This window comes from Malaya genurostris, chromosome 2 (assembly GCF_030247185.1).
Source record: "Malaya genurostris strain Urasoe2022 chromosome 2, Malgen_1.1, whole genome shotgun sequence".
Lineage (NCBI taxonomy): Eukaryota > Metazoa > Arthropoda > Insecta > Diptera > Culicidae > Malaya > Malaya genurostris.
The window spans coordinates 30,193,381-30,213,937 of NC_080571.1; the positions used below are offsets into that span (position 1 = coordinate 30,193,381).

Sequence of the window (20,557 nt, forward strand, 5' to 3'; positions counted from 1 at the left end):
TCAAAGTACCATGATCTATACGGCTAGGAAGCCGAATCTTGTTTCGTCTGAGACATCAGTTTAAACATTACACTCCGATGTAATAGCAAAAAGTGTTTTGCAAGAAGCATTAAACTTTACGTCTGCCTAGCGGTTTATGTTGAGCCGTCAGATTGCACTAGAAGTTCACCATAAACTGGCTACGCTATGAGGAGTCGAAGACGAAACGAGAAATCAAATTTTGTTATTTCTTTAGCTAGAGAAATATGATTCATCCGCCAGGAACTGACCAACTTTAACAATAATATTTGCTTTGTTTATTGCAAATTTTCAGCTTTGTTGAATTGATTGAAAATATATCAACAAGAAACAACAACTCCAGAAAACCGTTTACACCCTCTCTGACTCTCCGGGTGAGGTCAAAGTATCAAAATCTTGCGACAATCGCAGCAAACCGAAAATAGCACAACTCAACAACAACAACAACAACAGCGGCACAAAAAAAAGGCCACCGTTGCACTTCACTCCTTTGTTGTTGTTTTTTTTTTCATTTTCGCGCAAACGGCAGAACAAATATTGGGCAGCGTAAATACGAACCGAATGCACACTGCACACGGTGCTAGCCCACTCACACTCACGCGAAGGTGACAGCAATGCCAGGCAACAGCGTCCAAATGTCCGGCACGCGCAACTATCATGGCATGCCGTGATGATGGTCGACTCGACCCCATCCGATGATGATGATGATGATGATCACCATTCGCGCCGCCTCACGTTCACCGGAGGAAAAATCTCATCAGCCGTGTCGTAGAAGGCTAGGTCCGTTTTGTTTTTCGCTGTGTTTGTTTACCACCGTGGCAGCCGATTCCGACGCAGGAATCGCTGCTCCTCTGCCAAGATCGATTATGATACGAAACGAACGAACGAACGAAAAAAAAAATATTTCAATCACGATTTTTCCCCCGCACCGCACCGAAAAAAAAACCATCCACAAGCGAACGCTTTGAAAAGGTTACGAAGTTATTCATCGGGTGGTGCGGCGCACAATGAAATGCATAGAGGAGAGAGAGAGAGAGAGAGAGAGAGAGAGAGAGAAACAGAAACAGCTACCCCGATCAGCTGTGGATCACCGCCTGGGTGTGTGTGTGTGTGTGTGTAGTACACGAGCAAATGCCGGGACCGATGCCAATGCCCGTACGTTGGTAAGCACGAGACGGCAATCAAACAAACATGCTCCGACTCGTTTCGACAGCGGAGAAGAGCGAAGAAAAATAACCGGCCGTCGTCGTCGTCGTCATCATCATCATCTCCTCGTCATCCGGCCCGAAGCAAACGAACGAGTGTAGTTGGCATTTCTTTGTTTTGTTCGGTTGTTCGTACCGCGCGCGCACACACCACTTCGCACACGACCGGTTACCCGACCCGACCCGACCCGAAAACATCGGCAGAAGGGAGCCAGGCGGGCAGCGAGTGCCGAAGCAGAGCCGAACATCTGACTTCGCTCGCTCGTTTGCTCGCTCGCTTGGTCGGTCGGTTGGTAGAAGGAATTAAATACACCAATAACGGGAGGAATCGGGGAGAGAATGAAATAGAAAGAAGGAGAGAGAAGAAACAAAACGGTTCGTGGCATATATTTTCCATTATATCATTTATCTATGCTTCGAGCAAGATTTTATACAACGGGTTCCCGCCTCTGGCGTCGCTCCTTCGTCGTTTTGCGTGTACCGTTTCGGTACCGGGATAGCAGCAGTGTAGTTACTGCGCCACCCTCTCCCGGTCGTAGGGGGGTTGGGGGGGAGGGTAGGACGGTTTTTGGGTGTGCTGGTGGCAAGCTCTTTTGTGTGTGCCCTCAGGATCAGTGCACAAGGGAAAATGTTGAAAACATAACCGCACTAGTGTTGGAGCGTTAGCTAGTACATAGTAGTATAGATAGGGAAGAGGAGTTTCGCTCATTCGCTCTGGCCGTACGCTCGCTCTATCAGTGCTTTCCGCTCCCGTTCGCTGGTTTCGCTCTCTCTCTTTTTTTTCGCCGTCGCTGACCGACCGACCGCTGACTGGCTGTGGCGGAGCTCGGTGTTGTTTACCAGCAACATATTTGGTTCAGTTCTCAGTTGTTTTTCGTGTCGGATAGTTGTCAATCGTCAGTGGCTCTACTCTAGATTGAGAAAAATTCAAGAAGGCAGAAATTGCAGTTATTGTGTGTGCATTTTTGATTCCCGAAAGCAACAGCAAGTGTTGTTGAGCATTGTTGTGTGTGTGTGCGCGCGGTTAATTGTGAATGAAAAGTACACAACCGTCCCGCAACTCACTCCCACGACGTTCGATCGGCGACGTGTGCTGCGTTTAGGAGGAAGTTATATATTTTTTTTTGGTCCGGAAAACAATAGTGTATCGCGGTACGTTCTGACGGAAGGAACCCCGTTTGATTTTTTTGACAAGTAAAGTGTCGACTGAAGAAAGAGAGAGAGAGAGAGAAAAAGTGAAGGTGTGAAGGACAACGGTACCCCGAAAAAAAAACGGGTCAAAGTAAACCAAGTGCATTTTCTGTTGTTCATTTTTATGTGCTCTGTGAATTCGCTGCCGTACTTGAACCTAGGCTTACACGGCATTGTGTAACCGAAGGCCGTGACCACCAACCGACAGTGAACGGACGATTCCAATAGTCTGGAAGGTATATTCCAACCGCTCTCGGAATCGGTGCAGGCGAAATATGATTTGGAGCAAATCACAGGCGAACAATCGTAATCACAGCCAAGATGTGCCGACTGATACTGTTCAAGTGACGCGTTCGCAGCTGGTCGTCGTCATCGCTGCTGCTGCCACTTCTTCTTCACAACCGGAAGTCGCTACATTTGAGCCGGGGCAACAACAACAACAGTCAGTGTCAGTGCCGGAAGCTCCGATCGGGAAAAGTTCCATCACCGAAAGCTACTACAACTTGGACAAGGTCCTGTCGTGAAGTGTGCGCGTGTGTGGGTGTGTACGTGTGGGGAGACCTGCTGGTGCCGGATCCGCTCAGATCGCTGAGAAGTTAGGAGTGTAAAAAGAAATTTCACTACAAGAGGAATCGAAGTGTACAATAGAAAGCTCTGTCAGACGATATTTGTTACGAGTAAAAGTGATAAAGTAAAACTCGAGTCGAGAGTAAAAGTTGTTACGAGGCGGAAAAAAAATTGTATTTTTTTCATTTTTCGGTGGTTGAAGCACAGTGTGTCGGAAACCTGTTGAAAGAGAAGCAGAAGAAGAATCGTGATCGAAGCGGGTGAAGAAACCGAGGAGCGGAAAAGTTGCAACAACCGAAAAAAAGCGGTTGATTAATTGCGTTTGCGTTTGACGTAACCGATTGTCAGTCAGTCAGTGCTTAGCGGTTTTGTGTTTTCTGTGGTTTTATTTTATTCTATTGTTCTGCCGTCAGTGTAAGTGTGTAAGCGAGTGCGTAACAAAGTTGACCCCAAATCACTTATGAAAAAGTACTTCCTGAATAAAATGTCAACCGGTAAGCGCTTGGCAAAACGCTCCATCATCGGTACCCGGGTGTGTGCTCCGGGTGCCGATGGCATCTGGTACTCCGGGGTGATCCAGGCGGTGAAGACGCCCCCGTCGGCGAACCAGAAGGACAACACCAACTGCATCAACCTGACGCCGAACACTCGCTACTCGGTGCGGTTCGATAGCAAGCAGGACATCTCGCGCCGCGGTTTGGCCCGGGAATTCCGCGAGAGTGAACTGATCGGGCCGGGCTTCAAGACCATCATGGACGTCCGGCTGAAACCGGGTCAGAAGGTTTTCCTGACCTACAATGGGCGCGAGAGTGCCGGCGAGGTGCTCCAGCACGATGATCTGAAAGACGAAATCACCGTTAGGATCGTACCCGTTGGACAAGAGGTGAGTCCCGCTGTTCTGGCTTTTCCCTGTTTTTTTCTGCTTCTATCGATGCCAAGGTTGCATCGAAAGTAGGTCCTTTCGAAACCCGGTTGTGACCTTCGACAAAAACATCGAATCACCGCCGAATTTTTCATCGTCACTCCGTCGCCTGCTTCGTCAGCAACTAATGACCTCGATAGGATTTCTTGAATTAAATTAAGCCGCCGTACGGCAGCGCAATTCACGGCTGTTGTGTGCGTGCTTCGTCGTACCGTCCGAGAGGCGAGAAAAAAAAACAGTTACTTCTACTGGACTTCCTCGTTTGCGTTTTTGACGTGTTGTCAACGTCGTGCTCGTCTTCGTTCGCCAAACTCCGTCAAATTCGATCCCCCCCAATTAGCGTGAGGCTCAATTCTTTATAGCGTTTCTTAACTTTCCAGTGCTGGGATGAGACGCGGTGCCTTGTGGTGGGGCCGGTAGATTTCAGTTGTAACACCCGAAGAAGGGACGGTTCAGCGGGCGATGAGGGGTTCTTCGTCGCTTATTACACCAACCAAACCGAGAGTGTGCTCTACCTCAACGGCACAAGCGCGCTGCGTACGGGGTGTTTTTTTTTCTTTACTTTTATTTCTTTTTTTTTATTTTGGAAACTGGGTCAAGGAGGGAGTTTCATGTAAGAGTTCGCGCGACTCGATTGCCGAAACTGGGTCAAAACTCACTCAGTCAGCCACCACCAAAGCGACCAAACCGACCGACAGCAGCAGGCAAGCAAACAAGCGGAGCATCGTCGCCACAGCATAGAACTCACGCTCGGTGGATGAAAGAGCGAGTGGTGAGTGACTGGGTTTCTATCGTGGTTCCACCGCATCCTGTTCACCCCACCGCGAGAACCGGCGGTGGCCCTGCGCGCGCGTACGCAATAGATAGTGAGAGTGTGCGATGGAATATGCGTTTCGTTGTTTTTTTTTCAAATATATTTTGTTTGCTAGAGGTTTAGGAGAGTACCTCTATTATATATGGAAACCAACTCCAGTAAGAGCAAACAGCAGCAGGAGGATTTCAGCTTCATGGCTTACTTAGAGCATCATCAATGGAATGGGGACGGAATGGCATTTGCGCACGATTATCGAAGTAACAGTCTACTATGTTTTGTTATATTCCTAGGGTGGGAGGCAACCTCTCAGAACAGACCCACACACATACACACAGTAGGCGATGCAGTTTCATTTGCTGTGTCTAGAATTTGACCTGATTTCGAGTGGGTTTTTGCTCTGTCCCCTCCTGTTTTTTCATCAAAAACTAAACTTTATCGGCTGGTATTTGCTCGGGAGCACACACCAAAACAAAAAAAAACCCGAGCAGAGCAGTTCCAACTGTTCGCCGTTTCGGCTCCGGGTTTCGGCAAAACACTTCGGGATCGATAATTTCTGGCTACGTTGTGTATGTGCTTCCCGAAAATGGGTCAAGGACTGCCGAAGGTTACGCGAAGGACAAAAACGGGACGACCGGGATAGCGAACAAAGACGACCGGGTTGACAAATATGGCCGCAATTTTCCAAAAATTCAATTTCACACTCGACTGAAGATGGACGGAATGCGGTATTTCCCGTTCGAACAAATCGGTCAAAATCTTGCTGTCCTATCTCTCTCTGTCTCTCTGTCGTCGATCCGGTCGGATGGATTATCCGGATTTTACGGTGGTTTGATCAAATTGATGGAAGCAATTCACACACGCAATTCGTTCGGTTTCCGTTCAATTTTAGAAGGATCTCATAAATTGCCGGATGCAGTGATTCTGACTACGGAAATGTCCTACATTAGTTCGAATCCCCTTCCAGATTCGTGTAATAAATGGAATCTTTAATTTTGTTGAAGATACCAAGCTTAAAAAAAAACTCCTCAGGCTGTAATTCAGAAAATTGAAAATTAGCGTTAGGTAAAAATTCGACATTCCGATTGCTAATTTGACAGAAGATTTATTATTAAATACTGTTTTTGTTTGATGCTGAGCCCAATCCAGTTTCCACCATAACTGCTATTGAAAGCCAATTTTGTCGTCATTGAACTGAAATTCGGGCCAGTTTTGAACTTGGTTTTTATATCTGAAGGTTTCTTGGCGAAAAAATCTGATCCGATTAAATTGGAATACAACAATTTTGCTGTTAGTTCAATCCAAAATGTCCCGGGTTGGCGGTTCAATGCGTAGGACACTGGTCTTACAAACCAGTTGTCGTATGTTCGAGTCCCGACTTGGAAGGATTCGTAGTAGTGTCAGTAGGATCGGCTGCGAAGTCTGTCGGAACAGACTGTCAAATTCCAGTACAGAAATGTAACAGATCGGCTGAAAAGTTCGTATCGTTTCTATGAGAGGGCGCCACTAGAATTAAATCCATACCATTTTCAGTTAGTACCAACCTTGAAAAGATACGTGTATAAATTTGACAGCTGTCTGATTATTAGTTTGTGAGATATTGCATTTTGAGTGAAGCTACTTTTGTTATTGTGAAAAAATGGAAAAAAAGGAATTTCGTGTGTTGATGAAACACTACTTTTTGATGAAAAAAAGTGCCGCCGATACCAAAAAATGGCTTGATGAGTGTTATCCAGACTCTGCACCGGGCGAAGCAACAATTCGTAAGTGGTTTGCAAAATTTCGTACTGGTCATATGAGCACCGAAGACGATGAACGCAGTGAACGTCCAAAAGAGGCTGTTACCGATGAAAACGTGAAAAAAATCCACAAAATGATTTTCAATGACCGTAAAGTGAAGTTGATCGAGATAGCTCACACCCTAAAGATATCAAAGGAACGTGTTGGACATATTATTCACGAATATTTGGATATGAGAAAGCTTTGTGAAAATGGGTGCCGCGTGAGCTCACAATCGATCAAAAACAACAACGAATTTATGATTTTGAGCAGTGTTTGGAGCTGTTATATCGAAATAACACCGATTTTTTTCGTCGATATACAACAATGGACGAAACATGGCTCCATCACTTCACTCCGGAGTCCAATCGACAGTCAGCTGAGTGGACTGCACGCGATGAATCGAACCCAAAGCGTGGAAAGACTCAACAATCGGCCGGTAAGGTTATGGCATCTGTATTTTGGGACTCGCATGGTATAATTTTCATCGACTACCTTGAAAAGGGAAAAACCATCAACAGTGACTATTATATAGCGTTATTAAAGCGTTTGAAGGACGAAATGTCAAAAAACGGCCTCATTTGAAGAAGAAAAAAGTTTTGTTTCATCAAGACAATGCACCGTGTCACAAGTCGATGAAAACCATGCTGAAATTGAACGAATTGGGCTTCGAATTGCTCCCTCATCCACCGTATTCTCCAGATTCGGCCCCCAGTGACTTTCTCCTGTTCTCAGACCTCAAGAGAATGCTCGCTGGTAAAAAATTTAGAAGCAATGAAGAGGTAATCGCTGAAACTGAGGCCTATTTTGAGGCAAAGGACAAATCGTACTACAAAAATGGTATCGAAAAGTTGGAAGATCGCTATAATCGCTGTATCGCTTCTGATGGCAATTTTGTTGAATAATAAAAACGAATTTTGGCAAAAAAAATGTGTGTTTCTATTAAACTATACGAACTTTTCAGCCGAACTGTTAATACCAAGGCTTTCAATCCAAGATGCATTTTCTGTTTATTCAATAGTGCGTTAATTGTCAACTTAAAACTAATTACAGGGCTAGTGACAAGATGTGAAATCCGGCCATGTTAACATTCGCTTCTTTAGTCATTCTTCACAGTATATTTTCTTGTCCACCGTTCTGATAGTGGTGAAGCTTTGGCTTGCTCCGCCACAGCTGCATATTACCTGCCAAATCAACTATTTTTATTCTTAAATTTTGGCCTTTTTCTTCGTTCTGAAATGCTCAACTGAGCCGTTTCGGTGCATGACAGTATACAAAGACACTCCGGGAAGTTGCTTAAAGCCTTCTAGTGCATAAGTTTTTTTCGTTCATTATCACTCAGGAAAACTTGATCAAATATTCACGATATATATCTTTGTGCATAAAAATGTGTGGTTGAGAGACGGTGTCAAAGGTACAGCTTTGAAAGCAATTTACAATAGTCTCATCGGTAATTGATTTTACACAATGAACAAACATCCGTTCATCAGTCTGCGAAATATTTCACACGCGTTGATGAAGTTTCAATTTCAAGTTTCAACAAATTTGTTGTTTTTTTTTAGATAACCGGTCAGGACTATTTTCTGGTTTCTCAAACGAAAACAACATCAGTTCGTTTTGCGCAGCCGAAGAAATCTGAGCAATCAGTGAAGCATATGCACTACACGGTTAAAATAAAATACCCATTTATTAATTCCACAAATATTAAGTAGTATTCAGTAGAAAAATTTGAAGCATTAACATTTGAATTCAATGTAACATACCGATTGTTATTTTTACCATTTGCAAGGCTGGTTCGCGACAAAATCTGGACAGATTAAATTTAGACTAAAACAAACTTAATTTTAGTTCAATCCAAGATGCATTTTTCATTCATTTAATCGTGCATTATTAGTCACCTTACAACTAATTACAGTTGTTACTTCATTAGAAGAAACTAGGAACTTTCAAGTTTTGGTCGACTGTACATACTTTCCTGCTACCGATTTAGCTTCTTTTGTCCAAAATTTCTGCAATTTTTCTACAGTTGTAACTTGTTGTTCATGTTGAGAAAGAGTGCCCAATACCGTTCGATAGGTCGCAATTCCGGGCCTCTTTCGATGAAACATAGACTCAATCCGCTTTATACCGTTCCAAAATCATCTTTGACGTAGTGACAAGATGCTAAATGAAGTCAGAATAACGCTTCTTTAGGCATTTCGAAGAGGATTATTTTACCGGAAAGGTAACTTCTCCGAAGGTCATTTTGGAATGGTCTTCGTTCAAATGATCTTCCACTAAACTGCCAATGGATTGAAATAATTTGACTAAAATTCGAGCAACTGAATGGACTTTGTTAAACCGATCTTCAGTTCTAATGACCTTCGGTTAAATGGCCTTCGGTCAAATGGCGTTCGGTCAAATGGCCTTCGGTCAAATGGCGTTCGGTCAAATGGCCTTCGGTCAAATGGCCTTCGGTCAAATGGCCTTCGGTCAAATGGCCTTCGGTCAAATGGCCTTCGGTCAAATGGCCTTCGGGAAAATTGCCTTCGATACAATTGCATTTCGACAAATGATTATCCGTTAAAAAGCTGTAAGATAAAAAGGTTTCAATTCAAAAGACAGAATACCTTCCAGTCAAACAGTCTTTGGTGATCTTCAGTTCAATGACCTTCGGTCGAATGGCCTTCGGTCAAATGGCCTTCGATACAATTGCATTTCGACAAATGATCATCCGTTAAAAAGCTTTAAGATAAGAAGGATTCAATTCAAAAGACAGAATGGCTTCCAGTTAAACAGTCTTCGGTGACCTTCAAATGGCCTTTGGTTAAATGACTTTCGGTCAAATGGCCTTCGGTTATATGGCCCTCGGTTAAATGGCCATCGCCAAAATGGCTTTCTGGTCAATGGCCTTCAGTTAAATAACTCAATCAAATGACCAAAATATGTATGGCCTTTCGTCAAAAAGCGTTTGGTTAAATGGCAAACAGTCAAATGACTTTCATTCAAACAATCCTCCGGTCAAACGACTTTCGACTAAAATCAATTGCCTTTCGATAGAAAGAATTCGACTGAAAAGTTTGCAACAGCTTGTGTAATTTGGTCGACTGAACTTCGGTCAAATGACTTTCTGTAGAATTGCCTTCCGTCAAATGGTCTTACACTAAACGGCCTTCAGCTTAACCAGGCCCTGTCAGCTTGGAGCGAAATCAACGCCATCGCACGGCATCACATTCAATATATCATGTTAATTGTAAGGGTGCGCAGTGTTACTATTTTGGCGCGCACGAATTTGACATTTCTCTCCCCTCCTTCTATGTACGAGATTCGATGCGAACTCGCCTGAGGGCGCCATGCTCGCTAAAAAGGATGTTGCCAAAGATTTGTTCGGAAAATGTGAGAGCTGGATATCTTGTTAATATGATGTCTTTGGCTTAACATAATTAGAATTAGGCTTTCTTTACAGTGGCGTATCGAGGAAATTTGGCGCCCGGGGCAAAATAAGAGATTCGCCGCCCTCTATCGTTAGCTTAGTGAGCAAAAATAAAAACAAAGCTGAAGTCCATCTCCGGAAAGATGACTTGGGCGAACAAAAGAAAAAAAGTCACATGGATTAGTTTGCGCCCCCCTAAAAACGTTGCACCCCCCAAAAACGTGTTACATCTAGTTAATTTGAAATTTGTTCGAATGTTTTTTGTTCAATTAGCGTTTAACGTTTAATTGGTCTTTGACCTAATGGATGATAATTGCGACTGAATGACTTTTAATTAAATGATTTTCGATGGCTTCGGTAAATGGTTTTCCATTAAATTGTCCTAGGTCAAGTAGCTTTCGATTGGCTTTTGATCAGAGGATTGTGGTCAATAGACTTTTGATCAATTTACCTTTGATCTAATGGCCTTCAACTATTAGTTTTTGAGTAAGTTATCCGTTAATAAGATTGAAAGATTTTTGATTGACTAATTAAACTTCTTCACTAAGTAGTGAATTTTTTGCTAAATAGTAATTCGATTAAGTGAACTTAATCTAGCAAATTATTGACCTAGCAAATTATTGACATTTCTACTAAATAGACTTCCAAATAATGGCATTTAGATTGAAATTTTGGCTAGCTATCGATTCAAAACCTGCCTGTCAAATGGCCGATGGTCCAATGGACTTCAATCAAATGGCCCTTGGTCAAATGGCTAATAAGCCTTGGATTCCAGATATTCGACTGAAAAGTATTTTCCCAAGAAAAGTTGACAACCGGATGGCCTTCGGTCCAAAAAGCCTTTCTTTTGAAATGCCTTTGTATCAAAAGAATTCAGTAGTTTTATTTTCAACCAATCGACAGTTGTAGGAACTCAATCTGAATTGTGATAATTCGGCTCAAGTGGCAAATTCTCTTTTGGGGCACTTTACAATCTTATGTCGTTTTCGTTTTTAAATTGCACTACACTGGTGTAGCGAAAGCTGCACTGAAACCGTTCGTTTTTACCAATTGCACTACACCAGTGCTACACTTTTTCTGCACCGATACCACTGGTGTAGCACTCATCAAAAGTTTGGTGTAGCCCTGCGCAATGGAATCGTTTATTGTAGTCAATGGTTACTGTTTATGTTTTCGTCATTTTTGTTCGTTTATTCATGCCTCAGTGTAGCACTGCACCGGTGTAGTGCAAATTAAAAACGAAAACGCCATTAGGGAAACAGCCATTGTTGCAAAACGCAGCTTTCTTTGCTGTCGTCAAGCGAAAACCAAACATGATTGAATGTAACCGGAACTAAACTAATTTAGTGCAGTGTACTAATCAAAAAACGGCACAAAATATAATCGATAGAGTCAAGGCCTACTGTTTGTTGCTCGGCTGAAAATTGTTGACGTTCCAAATGGGTTGATTCGTTTCTTATTTCCAACGAAAAACAAAAAACAAAGTAAACATATCATTTATAGACTGCGTTACAAGTGCGACACGTACAGAACATCACTACTCGGCCCTACTCTACAACTGTACAACTCGGTACGGCCTCGATCACCGAGTCAGTTTTTCACACCTCCAGCAGCTGCTTGTCAAAATTCCCACGCAGCACCGCAATTCAGTTCTTGTGCCGAAAGAAAACTTATAAAAACCCACAGCAGCGGAATCCAGAAGCGACGCGGCTGCAAGGTGTGTTGATTTATGTGACAATCGCTTCATAAGCGGCTCAAAATAAACTGTCTCCTCATCAGCCGAATGGCGTTCGAACGCCATTAACACCTTCTTCTCGTTGGCTGCTCGACGAAACCCAGTTTGGCCCTTTTTGGTGGGGTCTCGGATACCTGCGGGAGCTTTTCACGAATGCAACGAAGCGCAATGTCATTCCGCATTGGAATTCAGCAGCTGCCCAATTAGATTGTTTCCCTCCGCCTTTTTTTTCCGCCGGTCGAACTGACGAAATATTTATCGTGCCTCTTTCGCGGGTCTGTGGGAACTCGCTTAGCCCATCGCATATGTGAAAGGAGGAAAACTTGTCGCCGATCGTGAGCGCAGCATACCAACGATAGCAAGACAACAACAAAAAAATGATCGGTGTTACGTAGCCCAAAACTGCGGGAAATCGACTTGAAGTTGCAGTTGAAGAGTTAGAAGATGAAACACACACAGTCTTTGGTACACGTGCAGCGACGCCGAAGGGGTCGCTTCATTCCTCCTCCGTCGTCAGATCGTTCGGATTGATGATCCCAACACCGTTTACCATGTAACCGTCGTAAGCGACGATGATCCAGCTCAGCTGATAAATTTGGATGGTTGGTAGGTTTGGAACGGCGTTGGAAGTGCGGGACTCGGGTCTTATTGCGACAGTTGACAGATTTGACTAATGGTGACTGGGGGGCAAAACAAGCACTTGCAGCTGCAGCTTGTTTTCCACCTTCACTACCAGCACCACCAAACCGACAGAGAGAAAAGCTTTGGCGGACACACTATTGTTGACTCAACACTTTCACCTTTACGGCACAAAACTGGATGTCTGCCCAGCAGGAGGGTCAACTTTTTCGGCCTTGAATTTCCATTCAACGTGTCAAACAACTGTTTTTTCGGTTGTCACCATGGTGATGACGTCAAGGGTTTCGATATATTGACATATTCTGCTACAACGGAGAAGTATCTTGGTGTAAGCCAATCGTATCGCCGCCTGCTGCCACCGAAAACGCGAAATGTATTCAAAGTGGTGTAAAAATATTCCGCCACTTCGTCTGCAACCCGCGGCGGGCTTCGATTCGATCACCGACCGACCCATCGACCGATTGACGACGACAACGACGACGGAAATTATGTCGGGCGAAAATGAAAATAAAATCGGGAGGAACAACAATTGCCTGCCGTACTGAATAAAACGTACGTCGCAAGTAAATCGTTCTACTTTTAGCTGCTTCTTCGGTGAATTCTTGATTTCTGTCCATCGGTTTGCCGAACCGGTCGTTGAACCCGGGTAATTGGTTCGGATTGTTTTCTAAGGAATACTTTCGGTCGGTTTTTTTGTTTTTGTTTTTCGAACATTTGCACGAAGGTGTGAAGTAATGAGGCGCGTGATGATTTTCCAGCCCACTGCCAGTTTGCTAAACAGACTTTCGCGAGCATTCACTTCACCGGGCGAAGTTGAAACCAATCAACCGGCACCCGGTAATCGACGGCTAGACTCGTTGAATGGTGATTATTTTTTTAATATTCAATTTTCGCATCGCTAATTTTGCATCAAATAGTCACTACTTAGGAATAACCAAAACGCTTACTTTTAAAAGGTTGCTTGAACTAAACGCGGCTTTGATTGCAATTCAGCGACCAACCACCAAATCAACTTTGATTGGTTATTAGCTCAGTGCTGGCCATAGAAGTATAGAACAAGATTTGATCGGAAAACGTACTCTTGTCCCGAAAAGTAGTGTAAAACTGTTGATAAAACCTTCGATAAGAATCGAAGTACATAAAAGTCAAAACCCGACGACTAATGAATGCTTCGTTCGCAAATTGGGAAAACTATATTCAGCCGACAACGCAGCAAGCGGTAGCAGCTTAAAAATATGTCCTTCTTTCGTTCCCTTCTAATTCGTTTACGCCTATCCAAAGCCTCCTTTGACGTAATAATCTGGGGTCGTAGATCGAATCTTGACGTAAAAAAAAAGTTCATGTTATTTGTGATTCAATACGTGAAAAAATTTACGCTATTTAGAATATTCAACGTGAAAAAGTTTTCCTGTGTTTTTTAATGGATATTTTGGAACGAAAATGATTAGTATATGCCCGAAAAACGAATGTTCTAAGTCACTTCAATATCCAAAATGGTGACTTCCGGTTTATCGATATTCGTTACAAATAATAACAATATTGGTATTTTTGGAACGGAATTGAGATTGAGTAGATGTCAGAGAACGATGGTTGAAATTTTGATGGTTTATAAATATTTCTCAGAAAACCGCAAAAAATTTGAATTTTCGGAACGGAATTGATGGAAAAATGTCGAAAACGATAGCTAAAGCTGTTTTAAAATCCAAGATGGCGATTTTCGGCTCATCGATTTTTTCCAACAAACCGAATAAAATGCGTTTTTATTATTTTAGTTGGTTTGACGTAAAGTCGCCATAACTAAGCTCAGTTTTTGCAATGACTGAGTGGAAACATATAAGTATTGCAGAAGCCAAATGAATGAAAGATGATTTATTGGAAAAAGAAGACGCTCGAACCTGCGTTCTTATGCATTCCGTGCATACGCGCCACGCTGAACCTTGTGATAGACACAGCACCAAAAACACGGTTAGGCAAGATAGAACGACGTACATCGAGCATGGTCTACATACTGCCCGTCTTCCGACCGGCACCATACATCCTAACATCATCTCTGTTCATCGAACAGGAATGCATAAGAACGCAGGTTCGAGTTCTGTCTCTGAGCGTAAATTTTTCCAAAAAATCAATCTTCTGTAAGGTGGCTTCTCCAATATTTGTTTCCACTAGTCTAGTCATTACAAAAACAGAACAAAATGGATATTTTCGGAACAGGATTTGATTAGTAAACGTCTGAAAACGATAGCTAAAGTTGTTTCAAAATCCAAGATGGTGACATCCGGTTTATAGATATTTCTCAAAAAACGTAACAAACTGGGTAATTTTGAAACAAAATTGATGAGTTGAAGTCCGAAACGATCGGTATTTGAACCCGGGAGCGGGTCATTTCACCGAAAGCCATTCCGCCGAAAGTTGTTTTTCCGAATGGGTCATTTCGTCGAAAGTCGTTCCACCGAAAAGGTCATTTCGCCAAGTTTTTTGGAAATTCCGTTCTGAGGATCATGAATAAGCCTACAAAAATTATTCAAGTCTTTCTGGATTATTTCAGAGGTACGATTTTAGGTCAACAAAACTGGAGTAAACATAATAATTTTTCATTCCAATCACGATATTAGGACTGATGAAGAATTCGGTGAAATATTCCTTTCGGTGAAATGGCATTCGGTGCAATAACATTCGGCGAAATGACTCTTCCACCGAAATGGAATTCGGCGAAACGGCCTTGGGTGAAATGGCTTTTTGCGAAATGACATTCGGTGCAATAACATTCTGAGAATTGACTCTTCCACCAAATTGGCATTCAGCGGAACAGCCTTCGGCAAAATAGCTTTTTGCGAAATGACATTCGGTGCAATAACATTCGGCGAAATAACTCTTCCACCGAAATGGGATTCGGCGAAACGGCCTTGGGCGAAATGGCTTTTTGCGAAATGACATTCGGTGCAATAACATTCAGCGAAATGACTCTTTCGGCGAAATGGCATTCGGCGAAACAGCCTTCGGTGAAATAGCTTTTTGCGAAATGACATTTGACGCAATAACATTCGGTGAAATGACTCTTCCACCAAATTGGCATTCAGCGAAACAGCCTTCGGTGAAATAGCTTTTTGCGAAATGACATTCGGCGCAATAACATTCTCCGAATTGACTCTTCTACCAAAATGGCATTCGGCGAAGCGGCCTTCGGTGAAATAGTTTTTTGCGAAATGACATTCGGCGCATTAACATTCGGTGAAATGACTCTTTCGGCGAAACAGCCTTCGGTTAAATAGAGTTTTGCGAAATGATATTCGGTGCAATAACATTTAGCGAAATAACTCTTCAACCGAAATGGGATTCGGCGAAACGATTGTTCGATCTCTGGTACAGTTTTGTTATATCGCTACCTCGAACAAAGGAGAGAATTCACAATTCACCGGGAACTTGGCTAACCAGTGCACCGTCCATGTTCACTGTGTACGGTTGGTGAGGTTAGATTTTTATTGTTGATTGATTGATGATAGGCGATAGACGAAAATGCTTCGTCTCGGTTCATTTGTTTCCAATACAATTTCATTTCCGAATGAAACAATAGAAACCTGTTTAAATCCATCTAGAAGTGTAATGATGACTTCCCCATATGATAAACTGGTGCAGGTTCCATTTAGAATTTTTAACCATTTCTTTCGATATTTCCGGAACTGGAACCCGGAACGGGTAAAGCCAAAGTAAACTTCTATGGCCAACATCCTGCAAGACCTACAAATTCGAAGAAGAAGGTTTTTCTCGTTTTGCGCAGCACCTTTTTTGTGAATTTTAATACTTCAATATTTTATCATTTCTAGTATAATGCTGGACCCGGCAGTCAGATTCGAACACAATTCAATTATCACCTTACTTTTTATGTCCTCGATCGAGTCATGGCGCGTTCCCCGGAGTAGATATTTTAGTTTTGGAAATAGAAAAAAGTCAGAGGGGGCCAAGTCTGGCGAATATGGTGCATGGCATCGATGCGTTTCATACCTAAAACATTAACCAAAATGTACTGAGTCGACCCATAAGAGATCCTCTGCTGTGTCCCTGATACTAACATGACGATTTTCAAGCACTATTTCCTTCACATTTTCGAAGTTATTGTCGTTAACAGAGGTTGATGGGCGAACCGAATGATTTATGCCACACAAATACTTGTGTTCTCGGTAGAGTAGACTCCCCTTCCAAAACACTTCTGGAACATTTTCATTGATTCCATGGCCGAAATTCCATTCGAAAACACAATATTTTAAGCAAACTCTTTGTTCAATATTTTCCCACAGAAAAAAAAGCCAGACAAATTTTTCGTGCCGTTAACAAATAGTTGTCAAACTAACTCACTAATTGACATATTTCGCTCAAACTTAACAGGAATGTCAAAGACGGTTGTACCGACCTAGGAAAAAAAATTACCGATTGGGTTTATCAGAAGGTACATATTCCATTTTTTTTACTCATCATATCTGTTATTCTGGAACCAACAATTCAGAATATAAAAAAATGGATGTTTGTATGCGTTCCTAATAGCTTCCATTTGAATCCGAATTAGTGAAAAACATTAAATGCTCAGCCTCCCACATTGCTACTCATATCACCCTGTAATTCCGTAACAGGAAGTTTGATCTGGAAAAAAACCACGATTTTTTTATGTTACCACATGACTTTTCTAAATTTAAAAATATTGGTACAGATTTTCATCAGGAACGAGGAAAGCGAAATGATAAAACAAAACTGACAGTCTAAGAAACAGTCTAATTGAACGGCTTAAATTGGCTCCCCCAGTAGTTGCAAAGCCTTTCTGGTGTAGAAAGATGTTGAAACTGTTGAAGTTCATTGAAACGGTGGTACAATTCAATTTCTTACAATACTAACGAAATAGCGAGGACTCGAACCAGCAACAAGTTTTCGATACGTGCAACCGCTCTGCCATCGAGCTACCCTAGAGAAGGGGAAGAATCCACATCTCAGAGGGAACTTGTTAACACAACACGACGTCCTGGTACACTGACTATGGTTGGCAAGGTTGTTTCTTTTATTTAATTTCGTTTAAGAAACATCCGATACTTGGCCCATTTAAAGTGGAAGCATTTGTTTCTGAACAAAATAAGTGAAAAAAAAACATTTTTTATTTATTTTCATTTCGAGCCGCTATTTTTTTCTAAATTATATCGCATAAATGGTCACCATTAGCCTTGAGTACAAAATATGCCATTTTTATCGGCGTTTTCCATCGTTTTGGTCAATGTATCGGTCAGTATGGCGGCGATTTCACGTCGTATGTTGTCTTTAAGTTGAGCTATGGTTATAGGCTTATCAGCGTATACATTGGATTTCAAATAGACTCACAAAAAAGTCATGTGGTGTCAAATCGAGTGATCTCGGGCAGAGATGTCTATCTCCTCTGTGTGACGAAGAGCAAGCAAAATTTCTCCCCTCGCACTGACAACTTCAACGAGAGCTCTTCTCTTTCACATTTATACACCACTGTTGTGTAAGTGTGCACGCATCATGAGTGCGTTTGTTTATTTCCTTTTACCTCTTCCACTGAATCGCACCAAAGTGCTAGAGCATTAGCTAATAAATTCTCTGAGGTGGATGCAGATACTTTCACAGAGGTGTACACGCCGGTGAGCACTCTGCTGTATGGTTTTCGTAGATGAAGCGTGGACACGCAAAATCAGCAAAATAAAACAATTTATCGTAAAATTTTCGGTTTTCCTTGCAAATTTTTCATAGCAAGGCCAGATCTACTCTCTATTAATTGAAGTTCACAGAAGTGTTCGCTCACAATCACGCGCCAGTGGTCACTTGAGTGTATTTAGACGAGAGCGCGTGTGAGCGATTAATGCGAAGAGAATGTGTTTCACTCGCGCCAGCTGCTTTAACCACAAGCACACACTCAAATGCTGTCTATTCGACACTGAGAAGAAGTGCGCTTTCCTCTTTGTGCGGTGCTTCGTTTTTTCATCCTCGGTGTGGCAGAAATCTGACTCTAGCGTTTATCACCCTGGTGAAATGCCATCTCTGATCTCGGGGACCAGTCAAAATCACTGTTTTTCGATATGACTCGTCCGGACAACACTTGTCGTAACAAATCGATAGTTAGTAGAACTGTATGGCATGTTGCACCGTCCTGTTGAAACCAGCAGCCATTCAAAGCATTTTCACTTACAATGGACATCACAAAATCATTTTTCATGGCTCAATAACGATCATCATTAACAGTTTTCGTTGCTCCATCATCGTCTTGGGAAAAAATAGGGGCAATTAGCATATCCGCACAAACACCATACCAAACTGTAACTTTTTGATCGTATAGGGGCTGCTGTTCCTAAATTAATTGAGGGTTTTCAGTGGCATAGAACTGACCATTTTGCTTATTACCGCATCCATTTTACGTGGAATGTACCTCGCCTGACATGATGATTTTTCACCAAAAGTTGTTATTGGCGAGCCTTACTCGTTAACAGAAAAAAAGATAAAACGGATAAATGTCAGACGAGAAGTAAGGAAATGTATAATCATCTCCCATTTTTCTTTAAAATTCAATTCAAGTTCAATATGTAAATTAGAATGGAGACATTTTTATACTAATTTAAGTAATGACATTGAATACTAAATTTCACTGAAATTTCACTCAATATAGCATCTAAAAGTAGTAATTCGAAGCACAACGATATCTAAAATTTTATTGCCGAGTTTGTAAGTTCCTTGATTGGATTTGTTTGTAATACAATACATGAATAAAAATCTACTTTTTAGCTTAAAGCAATACGTTACAGTTGAAATTCGGCGTTTGCTATTTGAAACCGGTATCACAACACCAAAAATGTTAAATCTCTGTATTCTATGGATACTTTATGGTATTGTGCGACTGAGTTTTTAAATTATTTTACGATTAACTTCACCGTGTGATCCGGGTTTACAGGAGCCTATGTTTTCAATATTCAAATCCACTATGCGAAACTGAGTACACTCTTACCAGCCGCTACCTAATTATGGGTCAAAACCTACCCAAAATCAACTAAAGTGCATCTCCCCAATTATGGGTAACGAGTGATGACCTCAAAATTTAGGTAACTGTAAGTTTAGTACAAATGTTATGCCATAACAAAGCACGCTACCCATTTTTACCCATCAACTCAAAGTTTGAGTAGATAACGACCTAATTTTGGGTAGCTTACAGAAGAGCTCGACAATGAGTGATTTCTCCTCAAAAATTAGGTAGAAATGATTTTCAGTGTAGGAGTAAAAACCGTTAATGGAAATTGTCAATTTTTCGTTTCCCTGTTCAATCCAAGTTACCTTTGGATTTGTTCGTCAGTTTTTTGAAATGCTTCCACGGCAACTATGTTTCCAACAAAGTAATCATCAACAAAAGCACAGCAGTGTAGGCAAATTGAATAATAGGATTCTAAATCGACGATTAAAATTCAAAAAATCAATGATGACGTCCGCAGAAACCTTGTCCGACAGTTGACAGCTGTGTCTTAATCCCAGGCGGTGCCCTTCAGTTCCCACTAACAACATTATAAAATCAGAAAGAAGAAAAAAATCCCAACACTCGATGGTCCCACCGATCGAGAGGAGCATTATTTTTGGAATGTGATGCCCTTCTGCCGGAGTATAATTAATTAGCTGTGTGCGCTGTCTTCGTCGGAAGACCCACTCGCCTAGCCCGTACAGGGCCGAACCCTGTGGTAAATTTAATTCCGACACCGAGGCGCGTCAAGGCGACATGATCTATCTTTCGTGGGCTACATGGTCTCCCCCCCGCACACACACACATACCTACGAACACGTATTAAACATGCGATCACAAATTTTTTTCTACACACGGGCAATCGACGGCCGGTAATCGGAACAAGTGCGAGATGATGATTTTGCCATTGGGGCACGGTGTGAAATATTCGAACCCCCCGACGAGAAGGTTCTAAAAATAAATCCCCACTCGGTCGATAGGTTGGCCGGCCGGCCGGATCGCCGGGGACAGTCGGTTTTGGCTTTGAACCGGTGCAAACGCGATACCTCCGAATGCGAGGGTGTTGGCCATGTTTCGCCACGGCTAGGTAAACAATTCTGGCCGGTGGTAGCTCAATGACGTTTGGCATTGCCATCGCATGTGTCATGCCGTTTGCCGCCGTCAATGTCTAAACTAGCTGATGTCACGTTATGTCATTCGGATGAGCATCGCCGCTGTACAAACGGAGGGGAGCAGGTTTTTGATATATCCGCGTGTGTGTGCGTTTTTTTTTTCGTGAGGTAAAAA

The 20,557-nt window shown here is 42.4% G+C and overlaps 1 protein-coding gene across 1 annotated transcript in view; it reads left to right on the forward strand.

Moving 5' to 3' along the window:
• Nucleotides 1-2,081: 2,081 nt before the first annotated feature.
• Nucleotides 2,082-20,557, forward strand: part of LOC131428108 (zinc finger protein 395) — a 262,424-nt gene continuing 243,948 nt past the window's right edge. Inside the window, exon 1 of the mRNA XM_058591776.1 lies at nt 2,082-3,864. Coding sequence (XP_058447759.1) covers nt 3,442-3,864 — 423 coding nt within the window. The 5' untranslated portion in view covers nt 2,082-3,441. The remainder of the gene's footprint in view (nt 3,865-20,557) is intronic.